Raw genomic sequence first — 22,951 nt, forward strand, 5'->3', positions numbered from 1 at the left:
GCACACCCTGCCCACCAGACGGTAGCCCACCAGCCTGCCGCTGGGGAGGGAAGCTGCCAAAGCGCACGGCTGGGCTCCTGCCTGACGTCTCCCCGGGAGCCACCAGCAGCCTCAGGAGGCTGCACTCACACTGTCTGGGCGAGACATCAACAGCGCCCATCGCCCCAGGCGTGGCGCCCTCTGCCCTCTCCCCTGCAGCCTCCTCTGCTCTCGGGCACAGGCCCCACCCATGCGTACCCTGGCCTCTCCTGGACCCTCCTCATTCTTTGCTCGGCCATCACCTCCGGTCACTACCCAAAGAGAGGCCATTTGAGGAAAATCAACCAGTGATGACTCTACTCAAAATTCAACCCTGATTCCTTTCACTCTTGTCTTCCCAAGACCACAAACTAGACTTCAGTAAGCTCCCTCACATCTGTTCGGGAATGAGAATAATAATAATAATAATAATAATAAATCAAGGTAAAGACACCCCTTTTGCAAAATAACCAAAACCTCTACTCTTAAATCACTGCCTCATATTCACTGTGGCTAAAGCCTCACTGCTTTCGGTTTGGGGAAGGTGACAGACCATCTGCCCTCCCGCTCTGGGTCCAGCTGCCTGAGGCCTGAGGGAGCGTGGCTCTGGAGGAGAGCAGGCCCAGGGCCCGCGTGGGGCTGGGAGGGCAGATCTGAAACGATGCTCTGGCCCAGGGCTCTGGGAAGAGGAGGCAGATCTGGGGGCAGGATGCCTGGACTCCAGAGGGGGTGGGGTCAGGAGGGCCCAGAAGAACAGAGAGCAGGGCTGCTGCGGGCGGTCTGGCCATGGCAGGTGCTCTCTCAAGCCAGGCCCAGGGTCAGGCCACTGCTGGGGAGCCATTCCCCGCCCATGACCCAGCAGAGCCAAGACTAGCAGAGGAGGGCCTGAGGAGAAAAGGGTTGCAAGAAATGTGATGTAGGGGACGGGTAAGTGAGGAAGAAATGCCTCAGCAATGTTTCTTAATCCTGAGAATCCATTGAACCTCATTCCTGCAGTCCAGGGGTTAGTTGGTGCCACGCAGAAGTTCGATCTGGGCACAGAGTGCTGAGGGCTGGTCCACGGCCTCTCTCCCTCCTCCTCCTACTTGCTGGACCCCAGGCTTGGTCTCTGGGCCTGCCCTGACATCCCACTGACTCCTCATTGGCCTCTATCCTCCAACAGAGCCCGTCCCCTCCCAGAGCTGTCACCCTGGCTGCCCTGCTCCCAGCAGACTGTCCACATCCAGACCCCAGTGACCACTGGCCCGGAGCGAGCCTGCAGGAACAGGCTCCTTGTCACTCTGTGGGCAACTGTCCCAGGAGCCCCCACACTTCACCTGCTTAGCAAGTTTGACAGAGTCGCTGGTGAGCCGGGTCCGAAGCTGAGGGTCCAGGTGGGCAGCAGGGGCGATCTCCACCACCTTCTGGTGCCGCCGCTGGATGGAACAGTCTCGCTCGTACAGGTGCAGAATGTTCCCGTACTGGTCCCCTGCAGAGGAAGGTAGACAGTCCTACAGGCCTGACCCTCTCACACATCGAGGTGGCCCATCAGTGCCCGCTCCAGTGCTGGGCAGCCAGGCGAGAACCGGCCGCCCGAGGCCGTGGGCCCTGCCCTGCATGGAGGAGCATCTTCCTGAGGGAGAGCCCCTGCCCCGCCCCAAAGGCCAGGCCTGCTGGCTCCTGCCACCGCTGCAGCCCAGGAACACCTCACTCACCCAGGATCTGCACCTCGATGTGGCGTGGCTTCTCGATGAACTTCTCCACAAACAGCGCCCCGTTCCCGAAGGCGGCCAGGGCCTCTGAGAAGGCCCTGGTGTAGTTTTCCTCCAGATCCTGGGGGCGAGTGGAGGCTGAGCAGACACTGGGCCCCTCTGCGTGACCCCGACCCACTCCCGGAGCCGGCAGGCTGTACGGCGGCCTCCCAGCCCTGGCTCCTGCTCACCTCGTAGCTGTGCACTACCCTCATGCCACGCCCCCCGCCCCCATAGGCGGCCTTGAAGATGATGGGGAAGCCGTAGATGTTGGAGAACTCCTGGGCCTCGTGCAGAGAAGTGATAGGGGCGTCAGTGCCAGGGACCACAGGGACACCTGTTGAGAAACAGGCATGTGGGGGCTTTGTCACAAACTGGAATCCCTGCAAAACCCGCCAGTCCCCTTCCCGGAGGAGCTGCAGGGCCCGCGGCTTGCTTGCCACATCACCTGCGGCGATGGCGATGGCCCGGGCCTCCACCTTATCTCCCATCTTTCGGACCACCTCTGGGCTCGGTCCAATGAACCGGACCCCGGCATCCTGGCAAGCTTGGGCAAAGTCCGCACGCTCCGACAGGAACCCATAGCCAGGGTGTATCGCATCCACGTTGTTTTCCTGGCGGCAGAAGAGTGCTGTGCCCCTCAAATTCCTTCACAGAGTCCCCGACCAAACCCTGTGGCTCTTGTGCCTCCCCCCTCACTTGCTCCATTCATTCATTTATCCATCCATCATCCACCCATCCACCCATCCAGACACTTAACCGCTGGCTGGCGTGGGGATGGGGCACAGCATGGGGATGGCATAGGACCCAGCCCTGGCCCTTAGGAGGCCCTGGCCTGGCCTGGCTCACCTTGGCCACCTTGATGATGTCTGGGATGTGCAGATAGGCCTGCACTGGGGCGAGGCCACGGCCAATGAGGTAGGCTTCATCTGCTTTCTGCCGGTGCATCTGGCCCGTGTCCTGCTCCGAGTACACAGCCACAGTGCGGATGCCCAGCTCCGTGCAGGCCCGGAACACACGGATGGCAATCTCACCTGGGGGGTAGGGGTACGAGGGAGAAGTTAGATTCCTGGGTCCTAAGAGAAGCAGATGTCACGTGAGGTGGGGAGTGGGTGGAGGAGGTTCCTCTCCCCGCCCTACGGTGCTCACCTCTGTTGGCCACCATGACTTTCTTGATGGGCTTGTACTCCAGGCGCCGGACATTCGGGGAGGCAGCGGGGGCGGTGGAGGTTCGGCGGATGCCCAGGAGCTTCAGGCCCCCACACATGGTTCTGAACCTCAGCATCTGGGGAGGGAAGTCAGAGCCAGAGTAGAGCAGCCTCCAGTGGAAGGGCCCCAGGCAGAGTGAAGGTCCCACCGCAGCCCATTGCAGCCCCAGGTGAAAGCCAGCACCATCACCCTCCTCATTCCCTGAAGGGCTGACTGGCCATAGGGAGGAGAGCAAATTCAAACCCAATGGAGCCCAAGCTCACCCTAACTCACTGTAGGGTTTACAACATGCCAAGCTCTTAAAGTAGCTTCAAGGCCAGCCAGAGGCCCTGCGTGACCAGGGCGTGCATGTGTGCATGCGTGGGTATTGGCAGTGTCCCTTTCAGTGCTTTCGCCGGCGACAGCAGCCCAGATTTGAGAACCTGGCTTGTGTGGTTCCTCCCGCAGGGCTCCATCTGGCTGGACAGTGACGGTAACAATGTGCTCCCGCAGGAAGCAAAGCCTCTGCTCAGTTAAAGCCGGATTTCTTTAAACTGCTACAGAAACCTTCCTTCCCCCAGGGCTTCTGAATACATTAGCAATGAAAACCAGCCGAGGGCAAGTAAGCCCAGCCGTCACAAAGACAAATTCCACTTGATCCACCCTATGAAGCATCAGTGTCAAATTCATACAGAGACAGTGGGAGGGCTGGTGAGGGGGCTCGGGAGTGGGTGGGGAGTTAGGGTTTCGTGGGGACAAAGTTTACGTTGGGGGTGATGACAAAGCTCTGGAGATGGATGGTGGTGATAGTTGTACAACAGTGTGAACGGACTTAATGCCATCGAACTGTACACTTACAAATGATTAATATGGCAAATTCTGTTATATATATTTTACCACAATAAAAAGGAGTTTTAAAATACCAGCTGAAGGCAATGTATATCCCAGAATGAGAACATCTTTGGAGGTCAGCCACCCTCTGGTTTTACAAATGAAGAAAACCAAGGCCCAGACAAGTTTAGAAAGATGTGTTCAAAGTCACCCCGCTGTCCAGCCAGCCTGGCATTCAGTCCTTTGCCCTCCACACGGCCTGTGTCTAGCTAACCATGTGATTTATTTCTCAGTAAAGTTTAAAATGCTTGACTCAACCATTTGTTCTAAGTAGGGAACATACAAATATATTTAATAAACAAAATAGATATTGCAAAAACCTCAGTGTCTGATCACGGCCAATGAAATGGAGAAGGGGAAATAAAGACCAAATAGAAAGGAAAGAAAGAGGAAAATACATGAAAAGTAAAGCAGAAGAGGGAAGCCATCAGACCAGGGAGACAGGACGGGTGCTGAGCGACGGCTCGGTGCCAGGCTCAGGCCCAGGCCCAGGGCGGGACAGGACAGTGAAGGCCTCTGCTCTCCCAGCAGGTACCAGAGAAGGGAGCAGGGAAAAGGGGGAAAAGACAGAAATAAGGTCCTTTCAGATCAGGATTGGAGCCTCAAAGTGATGTTTTGTGAATTACCTGGTGAGGGGTGGGATTAAGGGAGCTCACTGGGGCTGGATAGGAAAGCGGGCCTTTCTGAAGAGGAGCACACACGAGGGCATCTGAGCGGGAGAAACGGAATAGGAGGCCACGCACAGTCGGGGGGAAATCCCAGAAGAAGGAACAGTGATGGCCCAGGCCTGAAGGAAGAATGAGCTGATGTGCTCCAGATCCAGGGCCAAGGGCTGGGGGGATGCCAAGGGATGAGGTGAAGCTGAAGGTGCCCACAGGGTCTCAGCTGGGCTCTCAGACTCTCATCATTCTCCTCCAAGCACCATGGGGTGGAGGAAGGGGCGTACCCTGCTGCACTCTGGGAAGATCTCTGGGTTAAAGCAGCGAGGGCTGAAAGAGGATGAGAGGGGAGACACGGTGCCTCTGAGCTGGGCGGGAGCAATGGAGGATGGGCAAAATTGGGGAAGCGGGGAAAGGGAGAATCCATGTTGGAGGTAGGAATGCCCTTCCCTGTAACAGCAGGGGCGAGAGAACCAGGCCCCGCTGGGAGTGGGATGAAGCCCCAGGAGAGGTCAGAGCAGGCAAGAAACCTGGATGTGATTGGCAACTGGACGGTGCTTGAGGCCATGGACCTGGAGTAGATCGGCCAGGAGAGAACAGACTAGAGAGGTAGGGGGGTCACCCTGGTCCTCCAACACCGAGTCTGGATGAGGAGGGTGAACCAATAAAGGAGATGGAAGGGCTGCCCCAGAGGAAGGAGAGCCAGGAGGCATGTGCTCTGGAGACCTGTTAGCTCCGAGAGGCAGAGCGAGGCCAGGCTGCGCAGGGCACTGCTCAAGGCCAGACAAGCCCTCAATGGGGAGGCCGGGCCCGGTCACACCCAGCTGCTCAAACAGGAGGCCAGTCTTGCTGGACTCTCGCTCACCTTCTGACATGAGGGATACTGTGCTGACTTATTCATTTCACAGTGGACAGAGCTGGCGGACACCACAGTAGCCCAGTGATCTAGGTGAACATCACTAGCATGAAATGGACATCTCGTGCCTCCTGGAGGAGGCCAAGGAGGACCTGCAGGGCGTTTCTGCAGGCCACAGTCTGAATGAACAAGGACACAACATGAGGCAAACCCAGACTAAGGGACATTCCACAAAATAAACATGTCAAAGGTCATGAGATATAAAGACTACAGAACTCCCAGGTTCAAGGAGACTAAAGAGACAACACGGAAACACATGTGTGATCCTGGATTGGACCTTGGACACCTGACAAACTTTAAATAAGGTCTGTGCCGATGTTCATTTCCTGATTGCTGTGCCGTGGTTATGTGAGAGAATATCCTCATTCTTAGAAAAAAAATACTTCAGTGTTTAGAGGTTTAGGAGCATCATGTCTGCAACTTACACTCAAGTGGTTCAGGGGAAAATAGAATAATGAAATAAATGTGGTAAATGTTCGTATTGGGGGTTTGGGTAAGGGGTGGAAGAGATTTGTTTGTACTGTTTTTGCAACTTTTCTGTAAGTCCGAAATTATTTCAGAATAAGAAGTGAAAAAGACACGGATGGAGGAGGTAAGCGTGGGAGCAGCGCCTGCGCACAGTAGGTGCTCAGGGCTGGAAACATCGACCTCACCCCTTCCTTAAATCGCAGAGAACCGCAGATGCTACCCTGTTATCTCCCCTCACAGGCCAACTAGCAGCTGGCCTGACCCTGCGCTCTGCCCACCCGGAGGGAGATTCTTTTCTGGCCCAGCAGCTGGGGGCAGGCAGGCCTGGCAGTCGATGGCACACACAACAGAGAGCAGGTATGGGGGTGCAAATCTCACCCTCATCCTGGGCACCAAGTGCCTGCTCTGCGTTGGCCCACAGGTGGGTCTGTAGGGACAGGGCAGAGAAGAAAGCACCCAAACCACCACATCAGCAAAGACAAGAAGAGGCAAAGGGCTCCTTCAGGATCACACAGCAGCGGAACAGGAAATACAAGGGGCGCAAAACCATGAACAGGTCCGCCTCACGAGAAATCCTCACGGTCCAAAGAGAACGGTCAGGGGCCACTTTTGCTTATTAATTTAGCAACGGGGCTGGACACAACCAAATTCAGCGCTGGGAAGCCCTACCAGAGGCAGGCCCAGGAGGCGCTGTCTGGGTATCAGAGTGGCAGCTCCCTGGAAGCCTTTGCAAAGCCTCTCAAGAGCCTAGTGGCGGTTCTCAACCTGTGGGTCTCGAACAATGAAAATACATCCTGCATATCAGATATTTACATGACGATTCATAACAGTAGCAAAATTACAGTTATGAAGTAGCAACGAAAATAATTTTATGGTTGGGGGTCACCACAACATGAGGAACTGTATGAAAGGGTCGCGGCATTAAGCAGGTTGAGAACCACTGCAAAGTATTTATTCCCCTTGGCTGGGTCAGCACCAACCCACGGAAATACCCTGTGCTGCTGCCGAGGGAGACGGCAGCTGGACTTGTGACCCGAGCAGTCAGGCGCTGGGTGCAGAGTTAGAGGAAGGGAAAGGTCAGGGCCCTGGGCTGAAGTCAGGCAGTGGGGAAAGTGGGACAGAGGACAGCCCAGCCCGAGGCTGGAGTCAGCCCGCCTGGGTGTGCCCCAGGCTCTGCCTCCCCAGTTGGGCACCCGAGGCCTCATCTCATCTGTAAAATCAGGTACCGTCACCCCCAACCTTGGCTGGTCGCCCTGGGAACCACGGAGTCATAAGCCAGAGCTGCTCTCACCATCCTCCCACCGGCCTTTCTTCCCAGCTGAGCGCAGGGGACAACCGGGACCCTTGTCCCAACACAGCCACACGCCCCCACCCTCAGACCCCTGCCCGCAGCACTGCTCTCACCCCTCCCCCGCCCACCCAGCACCGGCCAGAGCAGGGGACTCAGTGGGCCTCCTGGGACTAGCGGCCAGTACACGCAGCGCCTGCGCTCCTGGACAGCGCTCACCGGAGACCCACACCCAACTCAGGCACCCGGAGACCTGGCTGTGCCCTTCCCAGAGCACTCACCCCGCACCAGGAGCCCAGCGCAGCTTCTGCCAACGGAGCCTGCAGGCAGCCAGTTGCTCAGCCTGAAGTCACTGGCCCCAGAATACAAAGTTCTCGGCACCAGATCGTTGGAGGCCTGGGCGGCAGCCAAGGCTGAAATCAGGGGAAGGGGTGGCCTGCAGTGGAGCAACTTCCGGCCTCCTGCCACTCTGGGGCCCAGAAGGACAAGCAGGGAGGCTGGGGCACACAGGCAGCAGGTGGTCCCAGGCAGGACACCAGGGGAAGAGGGGACAGTACACTTCCTGCTGCCACTGAGGTTAAAGGCACAGAGACCTCAGCCAGCAGGCAGAGTGGGGTCTGGAGCGGCTGGTCACGAGGGGCTCTTGTGGCTGAAGAGGGCTCAGGTCGTCACACTGCTGCTCAGAGCCACACAGCCTGCACCGCAGCTCACGGCTCAGGCACACACAGTCACCCCTGCCACGCCAGGCTTGGGACCCGGCACAAAGATGAATGCAAACACTGCCACCCTCCCAGCGCATCCCCAGCCTTCTCGGAGCACGGCTAATCCAGCACCCAGGCCTCCCCTCATCCAACCCCACTTCCCTCCCGAACGTGAAACCAGAGTCCGGCTGCCTGGTGCTTGCTTAGGCCTTTCCAGAATCAACTCTGGCTGGGAGAAAACCTACAGGCTGGACGTGAGACAGTCTGGCTAAGAATCTTCTTAAAAACTCTGCTGGCCTCGTTCACCAAACCAGGCCCCTAGGAAAACCCTCGTGCTCTGCCGCACCGGCTCAGCCTCTCTGGGCAGCGCCTGGCCTCGGTGGGATCTCCCCGCCGGAGAGGCTGCCAGACACAGGGAGCCTCTGCTGACTCACTCCTTGCTGGGTGATGGTGATGCACATGAGCAAAAGTCTGCTTCTCTGCCCTCAGGGACGGGGAGATGAGTGAGAGGAAAGCAACCAGCATCACCCCGAGATTCCCACCCGGTTCCCTCTCTGACAGAGCCAACAGCCCCAGGCAGCCCCAGAGGCCTGTTTGCTATGTTCGCCAAGGCCAGCTGACAGATCCCTTTCCTCGGCCTCGGACTATGCATTAGGGACGGGGATGGATGGCTCTGACTCTCACTTGGGACATGTGAACAACGCCTGGCCGGCAGAATGAGGCACAGTGACGCCGTGAGTGTCGAGGACACCTTCCCCGCCTCTCAGCATGAATCACAGACAGGGTCTCCTTGTCTTCCAGCTTCAATTTTCTCCCCAGACACTGGATGGATCAGCTCGGTGTTCCCCTCCCAGCCCATCAGGAAGGTGCCTGCAACGCCCCTGGAGCGAGTCAGGGGCAAGGTCTCCATGTCGTCAGTGCAGTCCCAGTGATCCGCCGCGTTACGCCGACAACATCCAGCACTCACAAGCTCCACCTGCACGCCAGGCCGTGCTGGCAGCGACACTCCTCGCCAGGCACCGGCTGCACTACAAACACTAAGTCAGGTCACCTCAAACCTCCTTATCACTCCCCTTTACAGAAAAGGGACCAGGCGCAATGGGATTAAGTGACACCCAAGGTCACCCGGCAGGGCCAGGTTTGAGCCCAATTTGTATGCCTCCCTCCAGAGCACAAGCTCTGAGACATCAGGGCACACGGAGTCACCACCAACTAAAGGAATAAGCCGTGGCTTTTCGGAAGCACAGTGGAAACCAAAAACTCCACTCCTGATGAAAACTGTGTCGCTGGCCTGGATTTCAGCAGGGCCACCAGCAGCAAGCACTCTGTCCTTGGCCCAAGCTGTGGCCCGATAAGCTAGGGCAGTTTTAGTTTGTCCAATAAATCATCAAAATGGCACTAGAAATCCCACTTCTTCAGACCTAACGTACCTCCCAGGCTGCCTCTTGTAACCAGTCAGGCCATCGTCATCCAAGTGTGGACCAGATAGCATGGCCACTGTGTTCAGGGTGGACATGCTTCAGCCAGAGCAGCCTTGCTGGGATCAGGTAGCATCCACCTGAATGGCCCTGGAATGTTCCTTCCAGGGTTTGTATTGCTTCCACCCTGAACTTCCCTGTTCTTCACCTCGCACCTCCTGCAGCCTTCGTGGGCAGCTGTGGGCAGGGGGCACAGAGGAAGGGAAAGCCAGGGCCCTGCTGCAGGGGAGGCTGGGCAGAGGGTCAGTTTTGGAAGCTCACAGTGTGGACTAAGTCCCCCCATACATGGGAGAATGGGTCAGAAATAGGCCCCAGGAATCTCCAGATTAATGAGTGAGGTTCCTATACATCTCTCCCTACTACCCCCAGCACCACCAGCACCGCACCAGGCTCTGTTCCTGGCCCCCAACTGCCTCCACAGCTGCCAGCAAAAGCAGGTCAGAACCAGAAAGAAAGATTTCTTTGCAGAGGACTCCATGCTGTGGCAGAAGTGAGCCCCTGATGGATGGGGCTGCTCTCCCTCTCCCTCCAGAGCAGCGGTTCTCAACCTGTGGGTCGCGACCCCTTTGGGGGTCGAACGACCCTTTCACAGGGGTCGCCTAAGACCATCGGAAAACACATATATAATTACATATTGTTTTTGTGATTAATCATTATGCTTTAATTATGTTCAATTTGTAATAATGAAAATATATCCTGCATATCAGATATTTACATCATGATTCATAACAGTAGCAAAATTACAGTTATGAAGTAGCAACGAAAATAATTTTATGGTTGGGGGTCCCCACAATATGAGGAACTGTATTAAAGGATCGAGGCATTAGGAGGGTTGAGAACCACTGCTCTAGAGGCCCTTCCCTCCAGGCACCTCTGCACCATCCTAACCATGTCCCATGAGGGCCCCAGATCTAGCAGCCAACAGAAAAGACCACCTGACTTTCAGGGCTGCAACCACGGCTATCAAAGTGCCCAAGGAGGACGGACTAAGCTGAGATTTCTAGGTGGGGAACACAGAAACAATGAAGGTGGCAGATGAAGGAAGAAAAGAGAACGAGGATACCAAAGACAGGTAAAGACATGAAGTAGAAATAGCCTGGGGTCCTAGGACAGCATGGCCCAGTGGCTTCTACCCTGAGAGGCCCACAGTGGTTCAGAACTGCGCCAGCGCGGCTCCACACCACCCCTGGCAACCCTGGACTTCAGGCAGCAGGCAGAGGACAGGGCGGCACAGTGACAGCGGAGACACTTAGCACTGCATGGGGCAGGGGGATTTGTGGATTGGGGAGTGGAGGAGGCTCCAAGAAAGGAGGCGAGTGGAGGATGATCAAGGCCTGCAGGGAATGACAGGGAAGTACAGGGACAAGGAGAGGGGCAGCTGGCATAGCAGTGGCAGCCCAGTCCCAGCCTCACTCCAGGGCAGGAAGACTTTCAGGCCGAACACTGCCCCCTGGTGCAAAAGGAGCGCTACTGCGGATCCGCACATGCCTGCCCAGATCCTGACCCACAGTGGGAAGGCCACTTGCCTTAATTTCTCCACATCCTTTCAGCTCACGCAGGAAGGCCTGGCTGGACACTCCCACCTCCATGGCTGGCTCAGATATCCTCCCTGGGACAGCCATTGGCCTCTGTCATTGTCCTGGACACAGCCCACTGTCTTCCTGCCTGAGGGCTTTCCGTAAGGTCATGTCTGTGTCCTCAGGAAGGAGCACTCAATAACCTGTCTCAGTGGGATACTGTGAGGACCTGGGGGACCACACCTCCATCTATTTCTCCACCACTGCTCCCCACCCCCTCAATGTCTCCCTAGCACTCTGTACAGTACCTGACACTGAATTAAATGCCTGGGAATGAACGAATAAACGAATGAGTGGATGGAGGGATGGAGGGGGGGATGAAAGGATGGGTGGGTACTCCAGGTCACACAAGGAGTTTGCAGAGCAGTGAGAGTCCACAGTGTATGGAACTCTTAGACAAAGATGAATAAGTCATGACCCTTCCTATGAACAGCACCCACAACCTAGTGGGACACACAAGTATTCCTCACACATAGATTAGAGCCCAGAGTGTTGACAAAGAAGGTCAAAAGGGCAAGATCAGCAAAAAGTCCTGCAAAAAGATTGAACTGGGGAAACAGGACGGCCTTTCTGGACTGAGTGAGGTGACAGGCGCTAAAGCCTCCATTTTAAACATGACTAGACCATGCTCTGCAGAAGCCGGACACCAGAGCACAGCAGACAAACCGGTGGTCCAGAAAGCTCCTTGGCCCCTCACAGCCCGCCACCTCAGCTGGAGGGTCAGCCAGTTCACGCCAGTTCCAAGGGGACAGGAAAGTGGATGCCAGTGTATGGACTGAATTGTGTGCTCCAGAAACATGTGGAATCCCACCCCCAGGATCTCAGAACCTGAGCTCAGTTAGTCTTCACAGAGGTGATCAGTGAACATGAGGTCACTAGGGTGGGCCCCAATCCAATAGGCTTGGTGTCCTTAAAAGAAGGGGAAATGTGAACACAGAGACAGGCGCACAGAGGGAAGCCAGTGTGAAGACACGGAAAGAGGCTGTGTGCCCAGGCCAAGGGCTGATGGAAAACACCAGAACGGGAAGAGATAAAGAAGGACCTGCCCCAAGAGCTGTCGGAGGGGCCGTGGCCCTGCCAGCACCTTGATTTTGGATTTTTGGCCTTCAGACTGGGGACAATAAACCTCCATTGCTGCCAGCCACCCCGTTTGGGACTCTGCTATGGCAGCCTTGGGGAATGAACGGACCTAGTTTTCCCACAAATGACCAGAGCTCAGAGCTCCTGAAATCAGGGGCTGGGGAGCACAGGGTGCTAGACATCTCCCCTTCTCTCATCTGCTCATCCTGATGCAGGCCACAGTGTGGCTTTCAGAGCAGGTGGAACTATACAGAAGGGTGATCAGGTCCCCTCCAGACCAGCGAAGGCCGGGTGGTTGGCAACCAACACCAGCACGTGCCAGCACCAGCAGATGGACGCACGGAGAGCCTGTGGGCTCAGCAGGAAGGCGGCTCAGGCGTGGGAATAAAGGAGCAAACAGCCTGGTGAAGTCCACTGAGGCCGGAGGCAGAGACACCTAGTCTTCAGGGGGGAACTGCATGCATGGACTGTACCCGAAACGTCAGGGATGGGACCAAGGAAACCAGGCAGGGAGAAAAGCTTTGCAGTTTAGAGGGACCATCGTGGCCGTTCTGAGGATGCTGGATTTGAGGAGGGAAGGCCTGGGCCAGGGGCTTCCCAGAGACGGCACTCTAGGCACCCACAATGGCTGGTTTTGATCCTAATAGCCACACAGAGCAGTTTTCAAACCACTGACAGCGTTTATCTGGGCTTCCTACTGAGGGCCAGTAACTGCTTTAAGTCACATTATCTCATTTAATCATCAGAAACTTTGTAAGGCAGGTGTTATGGTCACCGCTTTGTAAGTAAGTAAACAGAAACTCAGGATAAACAGCTTGGCCACAGTCTCAAAGCTTGAAGGCACTCATATTCTGTTCGGGCCATGGTTCCAAACTGGGCCTTAGACACCATCCTGCTTCCCAGGAACGGCCTGTGGGTAATTCAACATCAATCACCCCATAACACCCTCCCTTCTCTGCCTGCCAACCTCCAACTGCTCCTCTTCAACCATCCAGCTTTCGGGGCCACTCCTGGGCCCCCTCTCCCTCCAGCTGGATCAGTCACACCCCGTCTTGTCCCCTCCCCACTAGAGTCTTCCTCCTCACGGTTAGGCGGCCCCTCCTGGAGGGAGGCTGACTGAGCACCCCGCTGAGTGCTGAGTGGAGCAGAACTTCCCCTGCGGTGTTCTGGAATTCTGCAGAACCCATCAGAGGCGCCGGGACTCACTGGCCTTTGCCCTGAAGTGCACACCCAGGAGGGGAGAGGAGCTGGGTGACCTGCCAGGAGCTCTGGCAACAGTCCTGGGCAGGTTCTGACGGGCAGGACTCACTTTTAGAATAGTTTCTCCCCAACTGGGAGAAGTCCGAGCGCTGAGGATTCCCTGAGGAGGAAGGAGCACCAGCTGAGGACTTCAGAACTGACGAGGTAGTAAGTGAACTATGAAAGCCCCAGATGACAAACTGCCTTTCCTATCTTCTCAGTCCCAAACCCGAGGGCACCTACAACAGGTCGCCTTCCCAGTGCCACCTGCCCACATCTGGGGGAGGAGTTTGTCTTATAATAATTGCAAAAACAATAATTAATAAAAGCCGTAAGTGTCTGCTAAGTGCCAGGCCCTGGACAAGGCACCACCCAGGTCATCCCACCAACACTTGTCAGGTGGGTATTACCCCACATGACAGTCCTACTGAGCTGTAACCTGCACTGTAAGGATACTTAACAAGACCCTTAGGGCTCTCTGTCGTTTATAAAGTCCTTGAATAGCCGCTCTCATATGCTACTACCAGCAACACTGACCAGCAGGAAGGGCAGGATTATCTTCATTGTACAGATCAGGAAAGTGGGCTTTCCAGCCCCATCTGCAGCCCCCACGCCCCAGCACCACTTTCTGATAAAGGGAAGGGTGAAGGGAAAAGCAGCCAGGGCCCTGGGGGCGGGATGATGGGAGCCACAGAGTGTGGGAGAAGCCTTGAAGAGGAGGTGGGGCCATGTGTCCCTGTGTCGCTGTGATTCCATGGAAAGGGCAAGGCCCTAGAATCAGAAAAGTCGGGTTCAAACTCCACCTTTGCCACCACCTGGTCCCATGATCTTGGGATCACTCTACCTCTCTGCACTGATATTGTGATATATAATAAATATGTAACTCGGATTTTGTTCCTAGTTCCTGGCTCAGAGCTCCTAAAACCCTTGTAATTTCCTGAGGGGAGCATCTTTTTTTATTCATAATAAGCCCCTTTCAACCACATCTGAGTTTATGTTAATGAGATGACTCTGGTGGGTCCCTGAGTAGCTTTAGGATGGGGTCTGGTTGACAGGTGAACCAACCTTGAGATTGGGGAGGTGGGGAGAGAGACGGGCTGGAGACTTTGTTAATCACCAAGGGCCAATCTTGCCTTCATAATGGAGCCTCCATAAGAACTAAATGAAGGGGTTCGGAGAGCTCCCAGGTTGGTGAACGCATCCATGTGCTGGGAGGGTAGTGCACCCCAACTCCACAAGGACAGAAGCTCTTGCACGGACCCTCCCGGGCCTCGCCCAGGCCCCTCTTCACCTGGCCGTTCATCTGCATCCTTTGTAATAAACTGGTAATAGTAAGCTAAACACTTTCTGAGTTCTGTGAACGTTCCAGCAAATCGTCAGAACTGAGGAGGGGATCATGGGAATGAATCTCTGATTTACTAGTAGAGCTGACTGGTCAGAGGCTGGGAGGGAGGCCAGGACTTGCGGCTGGCATTTGCATGGGGGTGGTCTGCGGGACGGGGCCCTTCACCTGTGGGGCCTGCACCAACTCTGGGTAGTGAGTGTCAGAACTGAACGGATTGTAGGACACCCCATCGGGATCTGCGGAGAATGGGAAAATTGGTTGGTGTGAGGGAAAAGGTCACATATTTGATGTCAGAAGTATTATGAGTAAAAAAGTTACGAATCTGTTAGCCCATCTATAAAATGTCTTTATCCTCCAGCACAGAAGGGAAACTGCAGGCTGTCCCTTCAGTTTCATCAACTGTAAACCACAAAACATACTCAAAGGACAAGGATTAGGTTTCACACTGGAGCCACCAAGTGTTCACTGAGCACCGGTGGCCCACAGCACACACTGAGGGACAGAGGACAATAGGAAGCATAGCCTCTGCCTTCAAGAAACGTTTCATCTGGGGAGGAGACAAGACCAGCTCAGCCCAGACACAGGCATAGTGAATGCCTACTCCATTCCAAGAAACTGCTTTACGAGGAAAAGGAAATGGGGAAGTAAGCAATTGAGGAGAGCCCAGTAAAGTTATGGAGGAGGGGAGTTGACCAGCTCAGAGGAAGGAGCCTGGCACACGGGTGTCAGCACCTGCTCAGCGAGTGGGCAGGCGGTGAGAGGGGACAGCAGGGGTCAATGGTCCTCTCCCTGCAGCACGGTCTAGCCTGACGGGGTGAGGTCAGGGTTGGTGGCACAAAGCAGATGCTGGTCAGATGAGAAGTCTGGTAAAGAACCAATAGAAGATGAAGTTAGAGAGGTTTAATGAAATGATAAGCAAAGAAAAAGCATTCATTCATTCATTTGTTCATTCGTTCAATATTGATGGGGTCTTTCCCATGTGCCGGGTCCTGTTAGGCACTGGACATACACCTCAACAAGAGAGAAGAGGTTCCTGCCCTGACAAAACTAGTCAGGAGACCGAGTGCAAAACCAAGATTATTCTAGACCCGTCAGAGGATAAGTGCGAATTGTCTCCGTGCTCAGACCCCCTCCTGAGGACAGCTGTCACTTAGAGATGTGACAAGGAACAGTCACAGGAGCCACATCCCTCCGTCCCTGGTCCAGAACATGGGGGACAAAAGGCACAGATTTACCAACATTTGGAACAAAGTGGAGGGAAATGCATGTCTCTCCCTCTCACTGTGCCTGGAACCACATACATGCAGAGCCGGCTTCTTCCTTCTCGAACTCCTATCCCATGACTTGGGAGAGAGCCTGGCCTGTTTGCAGTTGAAGATAAGAGCCAGAAGCCATTTGGGCCCTTATCAGCTTCTCCTCCCCTTGAACTGAGGGAAAGGTTTTCTTTTAAGTGAAGGGGGAAGTTCTCTTCTTTTAGATCTAACAGCGAGTCCTGCTCAAATGCCAGGAATTCGTTCTCCCAAAAGGCAGGTAGTTACCCGCTTCCCCTTCATTGCTGTCTAGGATCTAATCACAAACTCACCTCCTGGGGAGAGCTGATCATGGCCCTTCAATTTCCTAGATTCCTTACAAAGGCACATTACCTGGTGGCTTTTGTGAGCCATTGGCCTGGTATGACTTCGTTAGCAAGGTTTTTAAATGCTCAAACATACTATTAAACCCACCCAGATCAATTCATTTAATGTGGTGTTACCCCAACAACCACGCCAGACAAGGACAGGCCTTCCTGTTCTGCAGCTCCAGAGCATTTCCTCACGGCCCAGGTTGGCCAAGGAGCTGGGGGGGGGGGGGGGGGGGGGGGGGGGGGGGGCTGGGCCCTAGCCTGGTGCTAGACTCAGAGCAGACCCTTCCCTGGCAGCTTCAACATTTCCATAAGACCCCAGTTGAGGGAACCATGTGACCTTTCCCCCAACTGTCACCACCACCCCAAGGCATTCTGGGCCAGAGCTCTGGGACCCATGGCCCAACGTCCTCTGCCTGCAACGTCGCAGGCAGAACCCATTTTCACTGCCAAGTAGAATTTGCTACCTTAGGCTCCCAGGCTTTCCCATCCCTGACCAGAACCAGCCCCACAGGCCTGTGAGCATCGATCCAGCCCACCCCACCCCTCCCCTGGATTCCTGTCTCTGAGGACATTCCCAGAATCCTTCTGCCCTCTCCATTCCAAAATACTAGAAGGCTGCCAAGTTCCAGAGGGGAGAAACAATGGCCACTGTGCTTGCAACTCCCGCCGGGACGGTGTGCTTCTAGAGGCCTCTGAAAGGTGGTCCTCTTACCGGGGCAGCGGTCTGCACAGCTCTAAGGAGGCCACACTGTTCCTGGTGCTGGGACACCCAAATCTGGGCCCTCTGCCTGCTGCTTGTTTATAACTGATGTTTTACTCAGGCCTCTGTCAATGACTTTCCAGAACTGCCCTCTCCCCTACAGCTCAGAGGACAGAGCTGCTCGTGAGCCAATCTCTGCTCAGGGGTAGACCTTGAACAGACTGTTTGAGGGAAGAATAAAAAACAAAACCAGGTCAAAGGTGAACTGGAGCGGATGATCAAAAGCCACAGCCTATGGATTCTGGCGGACAATTACAGGCAGTGGTATTTGGGTTTTACAAAGGAAGGGGGGCCGGGACCAGGGAGGGAGAGCCAGCCAGGAGAGAGGGCTTCCGACCTAAGAAAAGGAGCAGAGGGTCCTAGCTAATTACAAGGTCTTCCTCTTCCTGCTGAGACCTTGCTGTGCCTGGGGATGTCCCCCTGGAACTGGTGACATTATGGTCCTTTCTCTCCATGGGGGCAGGAGACTAGATTCTTCATGAGGGGACATGTTACCTAGTGGCTCTTGTAAGCCACTGGCCTGGTCTTGATACCATTGTAATTAGCCAGTCCTTTATAATAAAAACCTAATATGCAAATAGACCAAACCGCAGAACGACTGGTTGCTATGATGTGCACTGACCACCAGGGGGCAGATGCTCAACACAGGAGCTGCCCCCTGGTGGTCAGTGCGTTCCCACAGGAGGAGTGCCACTCAGCCAGAAGCCAGGCTCGCTGCTCCTTACTGCTGCCTCGGAGGCAGAAGAGGCTCCCACCACCGCTGCTGTGCTTGCCAGGCATAAGCCTGGCTTCTGGCAGAGGGTTCACGGCTGGCGAGTGCAGCAGCGGCAGTGGCAGGAACCTCTCCTGCCTCTGCTGCAGGTGGGCGGTAAGGAGTGAGGGGTCCTGGACTACAAGAGGGCAGAGGCTGGGATGAGAGGAGCCCCCGGCCCCAGTGAACGAAATTTCATGTACCGGGCCTCTAGTTATTAATAACAGGAAAGGAGCAAAAGGGAGACCAGACATTATAAGCATTCTCCAGGAAGCTGCAATTCCACACTCCCCAGGGAGCCACCGGCCCATTCCCTGAAGTTCACCGGAAAGGGGCCCAACAAAGGGGAAGATGGGCCCATGTGCAATGAATCAGAGTGACACAGGGAAAGTGCCTGTCAGTCAAGCCTGGGAATCATGGATTGGCTAGAGTAGGCAGGGCCATTGCAAGCCTGTGAAATGTGGGGATACATAATCCCCCAAACAAGGGAGCTCTCTCTCCATGGGCCATATGGACCTCTCACACCATGAACAAAAGGACTACAGCTGGGAACACTAAGCTAGCCTGATGCTAGATCGGACTGTCCCGGCCAGAACGGAACTCTGGACACCGGCTTTGATTTTAGCTCGACTGCAAGCAAAATGGGACTTCTATGGTGGGACTCGGGAAAATAGGATCTTGGAAACTCAGCGGTTTGATTCCAAAGAAATAAAGCTTTTTACAATATCTCATCCTCCCGTGCAAATCTCAGAAAACTCTTTTTCTCAGGATATTGCAAGAAGCCCACTCCCACTAGCAACAGGTGGAGACGTAGAGCTCTCCCCATGGGTAACAGTCTGACTTCATTAGCAAGGTGTTTAAATGCTTGAACGCACTATTAAACCCGCCCAAATCAATTCGTTTAACGTGGTGTTATCCCAACAACCATGCCAGTCAAGACGGGAATAGAGTTCCCATCCACTGGGTGCCACCCCACTATCGCAAAAATAGAGCACAAACCAGGCTGAGCTCTGATAGGAGTTCTCGGAGAAAGCCCAGTCGATAGCTCACTGTTCTGTCTTTGCTTGGCTTCCTGAACCCAAGGTTAACTGGTCAGAGAGGGCCTCCCTGGTTCCGAGCTCACTGCCTGACAGGGCAGATGGCATCCCGAGAAGTGCGTGGGCTGAGCCTGCCAATGAAATGTGAACGGGGCAGAGGGCCTACGTCAAACGAGGTCCGAAGGCACAGGCGTGTCCGGGAGACCCAGGAGTTAAAGGAGAACTCAGTGTGGGAGGGAACTTGTTCACTTCTCTCGGGTCCAGGATGCTGACCCACACAGGTACTTCTGATTCCACCTCTTCTCCATCTTTCTCCAGAGCTGACAACAAGCAGCTTTCTGCTTCTTCTCTAACGCACAAGTCACAGCAGAGATTCTGGAAGATGAGGACAGCAACACCCACTGGAGGCGCCTCCCGGGGTGAGCAAGAGAAGAGGGTTGGCTGGAATACTGAGGTGACAACCAGCGGACTCCCTGCTTGGGGCGCTCCGCCTTCTGACCTGGGGCTAGCCCTGTCCTCCCACAACAGGACGGCACCCGGCACCCGGTGCTTTTTCCCTACTGGAGGCGGAGAGGTGCCACTGACTACCACATCCGCTTTGAGACTGGCCATCTGGTTGGTATCCTGATGGTTGGGTCAGCTAGAGGGGCCGGCAATTAGGCCTCAGCCTCATCCAGGAGCAAGGACAGGAGCAAGAATAGTCTGAGGGGCATTTCTACGGTGTGAGATCTTAGTCTGTTTTTCAGGCGCTTTTCCATACCTTACCTCAATCTCCCTACACCAGTGGGAAGAGCCAGCGTAGGGACATTAATCCCCACTGAGGGAGGAGAGGTGAAAGCCTCAGGACACAAGTTTAGGAAACAGATTACCCTGGTCCAGGTCTAAGAAGGAAAGTCTGAGGCTATCTGGGAAAAGGTACAAGCTCTGGGTAAATAATCCTGGATTAAGGGGCCCTTCCCTATGCAGAGAGAGACCTTCGCCGTGGAAGGAGAAAAGGGAAAAGCTCCTTTGTTAACACTGAACCAAGGGGCTAATTGGCAGGAATCTAGGCCAGCTCTGAATTGGCAGGAAGGGAATGTGGTAAGAATACAGAGAACTGGTGGGCAAGCTCCCCCACACCCTCCACCCCTAAGAGAACAACAGCCTGAGCAGGCTAAGATGATGGTATTTGCTGGCCTCCTCCTTGTATTTTCTGCCTTTTTTGCTCTCTTTCCTCAACCATACTCTCACCACATCTCCCTCTCCAGTGTGGAAGCAGGAAAACAATCCCAAGAATTGAAGGTGCCTCTTTTGTGTTGAGATCAAACAGTGGGAAGGTGTGGGGGCAGAGAGAAAACAGAGAGCTGGTTAGATTTGAAACTACAGGAAGCAATTTGTTCAGCTCAAACTAGGCCCTAGAGCTGTCAATTACAGGGTGTTGAAGTCAGCCCACAAGTCCACTCGAAAAATCAATGGAAAAATATCCTCAGGTAAGGAGTAACAACAACAAAAAGACCAGTGCAATGACCAATGACCTCCTATCCTAGCACCAACCCATCAGTAGAGACCATGACCCTGAAAGGACACACCTTAAAAGCTTATGAATATTCTATTGAGATCCTACCCTAAAATCCATGCCTTTAGAAAACATAAAAACCCTTAAGACAAAAGACACAGCATGTGCTCTGTCTCTCTAGAGCAGTGGTTCTCAACCTTCCTAATGCCTCGACCCTTTAATACAGTTCCTCATGTTGTGGTGACCTCCAACCATAAACTTATTTTCGTTGCTACGTCATTTTTTTTTTATTTTTTATTTTTTATTAAAACTCTTTTTTTTCAAATATATTTTATTGATTTTTTACAGAGAGGAAGGGAGAGAGATAGAGAGTCAGAAACATCGATGAGAGAGAAACATCGATCAGCCGCCTCCTGCACACCTCCCACTGGGGATGTGCCCACAACCAAGGTACATGCCCTTGACCGGAATCGAACCCGGGACCCTTCAGTCCGCAGGCCGACACTCTATCCACTGAGCCAAACCGGTTTCGGCAACGTTGCTACTTCATAACTGTAATGTTGCTACTGTTAGGAATCGTAATGTAAATATCTGATATGCAGGATGTATTTTCATTGTTACAAATTGAACATAATTAAAGCATAGTGGTTAATCACAAAAATAATATGTAATTATATGTGTGTTTTCCGATGGTCTTAGGTGACCCCTGTGAAAGGGTTGTTCGACCCCTAAAGGGGTCGCGACCCACAGGTTGAGAACCGCTGCTCTAGAGCATGTCTGGGCATCACCCCCACATTTAAAAAAAAATTTTATTGACTGATTTTTAGAAAGGGAGAGAGAAAGAAACATTGATTTGTTGTTCCACTTATTTATGCATTGACTGGTTGACTCTTGTATGTGCCCTGACCAGGAATCAAATCTGCAATCTTGGCAAATCAGGACAAGGCTCTAACTAAGCTATGCAGCCAGGGCTAACCCGCTCCCCCTGCCCCCTACCCCCTTCTTTCCTAAGGCACACTGCTTGCTTTCTTCAATGGTCCCTCAGCAACTTGTTTCCTGAGTCCACACAGCCCAGCTGGCTCACTTCTTCTGTCTCTGTGACTTTCTTTTTTTAAAATATATTTTTATTGATTTCAGAGAGGAAAGAAGAGAGGGGAGAGATAGAAACATCCATGATATGAGAGAATCATTGGTCAGCTGCCTCCTGCATGACCCCTACTGGGGATCAAGCCCACAATCCGGGCATGTGCCCTTGACCGGAATTGAACCTGGGACTCTTCAGTCTGCAGGCTGACGCTCTATCCACTGAGCCAAACCAGCTAGGGCTCTGTGACTTTCTTTATCAAGGGCTAAAGCAGTTCCACCTAGGCTCACTCCTGTTGCATGATCTTGCCTCTTCTATCTTAAGCCCTTCCTTTGTTTCACTGTCCCCGGCTTTAATAAACATACTCTAATAAACACCTGGACTTGTATTGTGAAATCTTTCCTGCACAAAGTCAGGAACAGAGAGTCCACATTGCTGGTAACACCTCCACTCTGTTTCACAGAGTTTGAGTCGCTGAAACCTGCCTAAGGTTCCCGGTATTCTGCCAAGATCCACACCCAGCCACTGTCAGCTGCGGAGGCAGATAAAGCTCAGGGCCAGGCTGCCCCTGGTCCACCCACCAGGTGAAGGCCTGCTCCTTACCCTCCGTGCTCTCCTTGCAGCACTTACCACCACTGTAATTAAACAGTGATGGCCTTCTGTCATTTCCCCCAAGGACAGGAGTTCAGGCTTAGGCTTTCTGGTTCCCTGCTGTGTCTCCAGCACTTAGAGCTCAGTGAGTGCTTAAACAGTTGTGGAGCAAATACAGTCTCTCTCAGCTATCCAGCAGCCCCCTGAAGCTCAGTGACCATGCAGAGACCAAAGGTTGCAGGGGTGATGCAGCTACCGGGAGAAGGGCAACAGGCCTCCTGGAGCCTCACTCATGGGAAGTGATTCCTCTGGAGACAGTGTGCTAGGTTCTGAGACAAATATCCTGAAGTTTTGTGCTAAATGAATGGAGGGTGCAATATTGTAATTTGTAAGAAATTATTTGGTCATTCAGGAAATATACCTCCATATACATATGTAAATTTCCCAAGTGTTGAGAGTGAAAGAGGTGTGTTGTTATAGCAATAAAGTGACTTTCGGAAAGCACCTCAGGATGGGCTGGTTGCCAATGAAGCCAACCCAGTGGCCCTCAGGGTTAGAACTTTCTGTTCCTCCCCCACTTCCCATACCTAACCATGCCCATCTCCAACCTCCTCCGGGGAGGAGATAGGGGCTGGAGGTTGAATCAATTGACCGTGATTTAATCAACAGTGCCTGTGTAATGAAGCCTCCAAAAAACCAAGAGGATGAGTTCAGAGAGCTCCGGGATGGTGAACATGTGGAGACTTGGGGAGAGCAGTGCACCTGGAGAGAGCTGGGAGCTCTGTGCCCATTCCCACATATCTTGCCCAATCTATAACAGGTTGGTCAGAGCACAGGTAAGAATCTGGCTGAGAGAGAAAGAGAGAGGTGGGGGGTGACGGTTGGAGGGGAGGCATCTTGCAGGACTGAGCCCTTAACCTGTGGAATCTGATGCTGTCTCTGAGTAGAGCAGGGGTGGGGAACCTTTTTTCTGCCTGGGGCCATTTGGATATTTATAGCATCATTCGAGGGCCATACAAAATTATCACTTA

The 22,951-nt window shown here is 53.9% G+C and overlaps 1 protein-coding gene across 4 annotated transcripts in view; it reads right to left on the reverse strand.

The window, feature by feature from the left end:
* The window catches only part of PC (pyruvate carboxylase), a 64,194-nt gene that overhangs the window by 16,997 nt on the left and 24,246 nt on the right, over positions 1 to 22,951 (reverse strand). For 3 of the 4 annotated variants that reach the window (XM_070427615.1, XM_070427619.1, XM_070427616.1), the window contains 6 exons: positions 2,898 to 3,033; positions 2,598 to 2,782; positions 2,197 to 2,362; positions 1,940 to 2,085; positions 1,713 to 1,830; positions 1,335 to 1,486 (listed from right to left, as the gene is read on the reverse strand). In XM_070427615.1, the coding sequence (XP_070283716.1) occupies positions 1,335 to 1,486; positions 1,713 to 1,830; positions 1,940 to 2,085; positions 2,197 to 2,362; positions 2,598 to 2,782; positions 2,898 to 3,033 (903 nt within the window). Of the gene's footprint in view, positions 1 to 1,334; positions 1,487 to 1,712; positions 1,831 to 1,939; positions 2,086 to 2,196; positions 2,363 to 2,597; positions 2,783 to 2,897; positions 3,034 to 7,439; positions 7,505 to 22,951 lie in introns of those variants that run through there. The other variant, XM_070427618.1, reaches the window with a different exon arrangement.

This window comes from Myotis yumanensis, unplaced genomic scaffold (assembly GCF_028538775.1).
Source record: "Myotis yumanensis isolate MYYU_CA2020_CCGP unplaced genomic scaffold, mMyoYum1.0.hap1 SCAF_10, whole genome shotgun sequence".
In the NCBI taxonomy this organism is placed as follows: Eukaryota; Metazoa; Chordata; class Mammalia; order Chiroptera; family Vespertilionidae; genus Myotis; species Myotis yumanensis.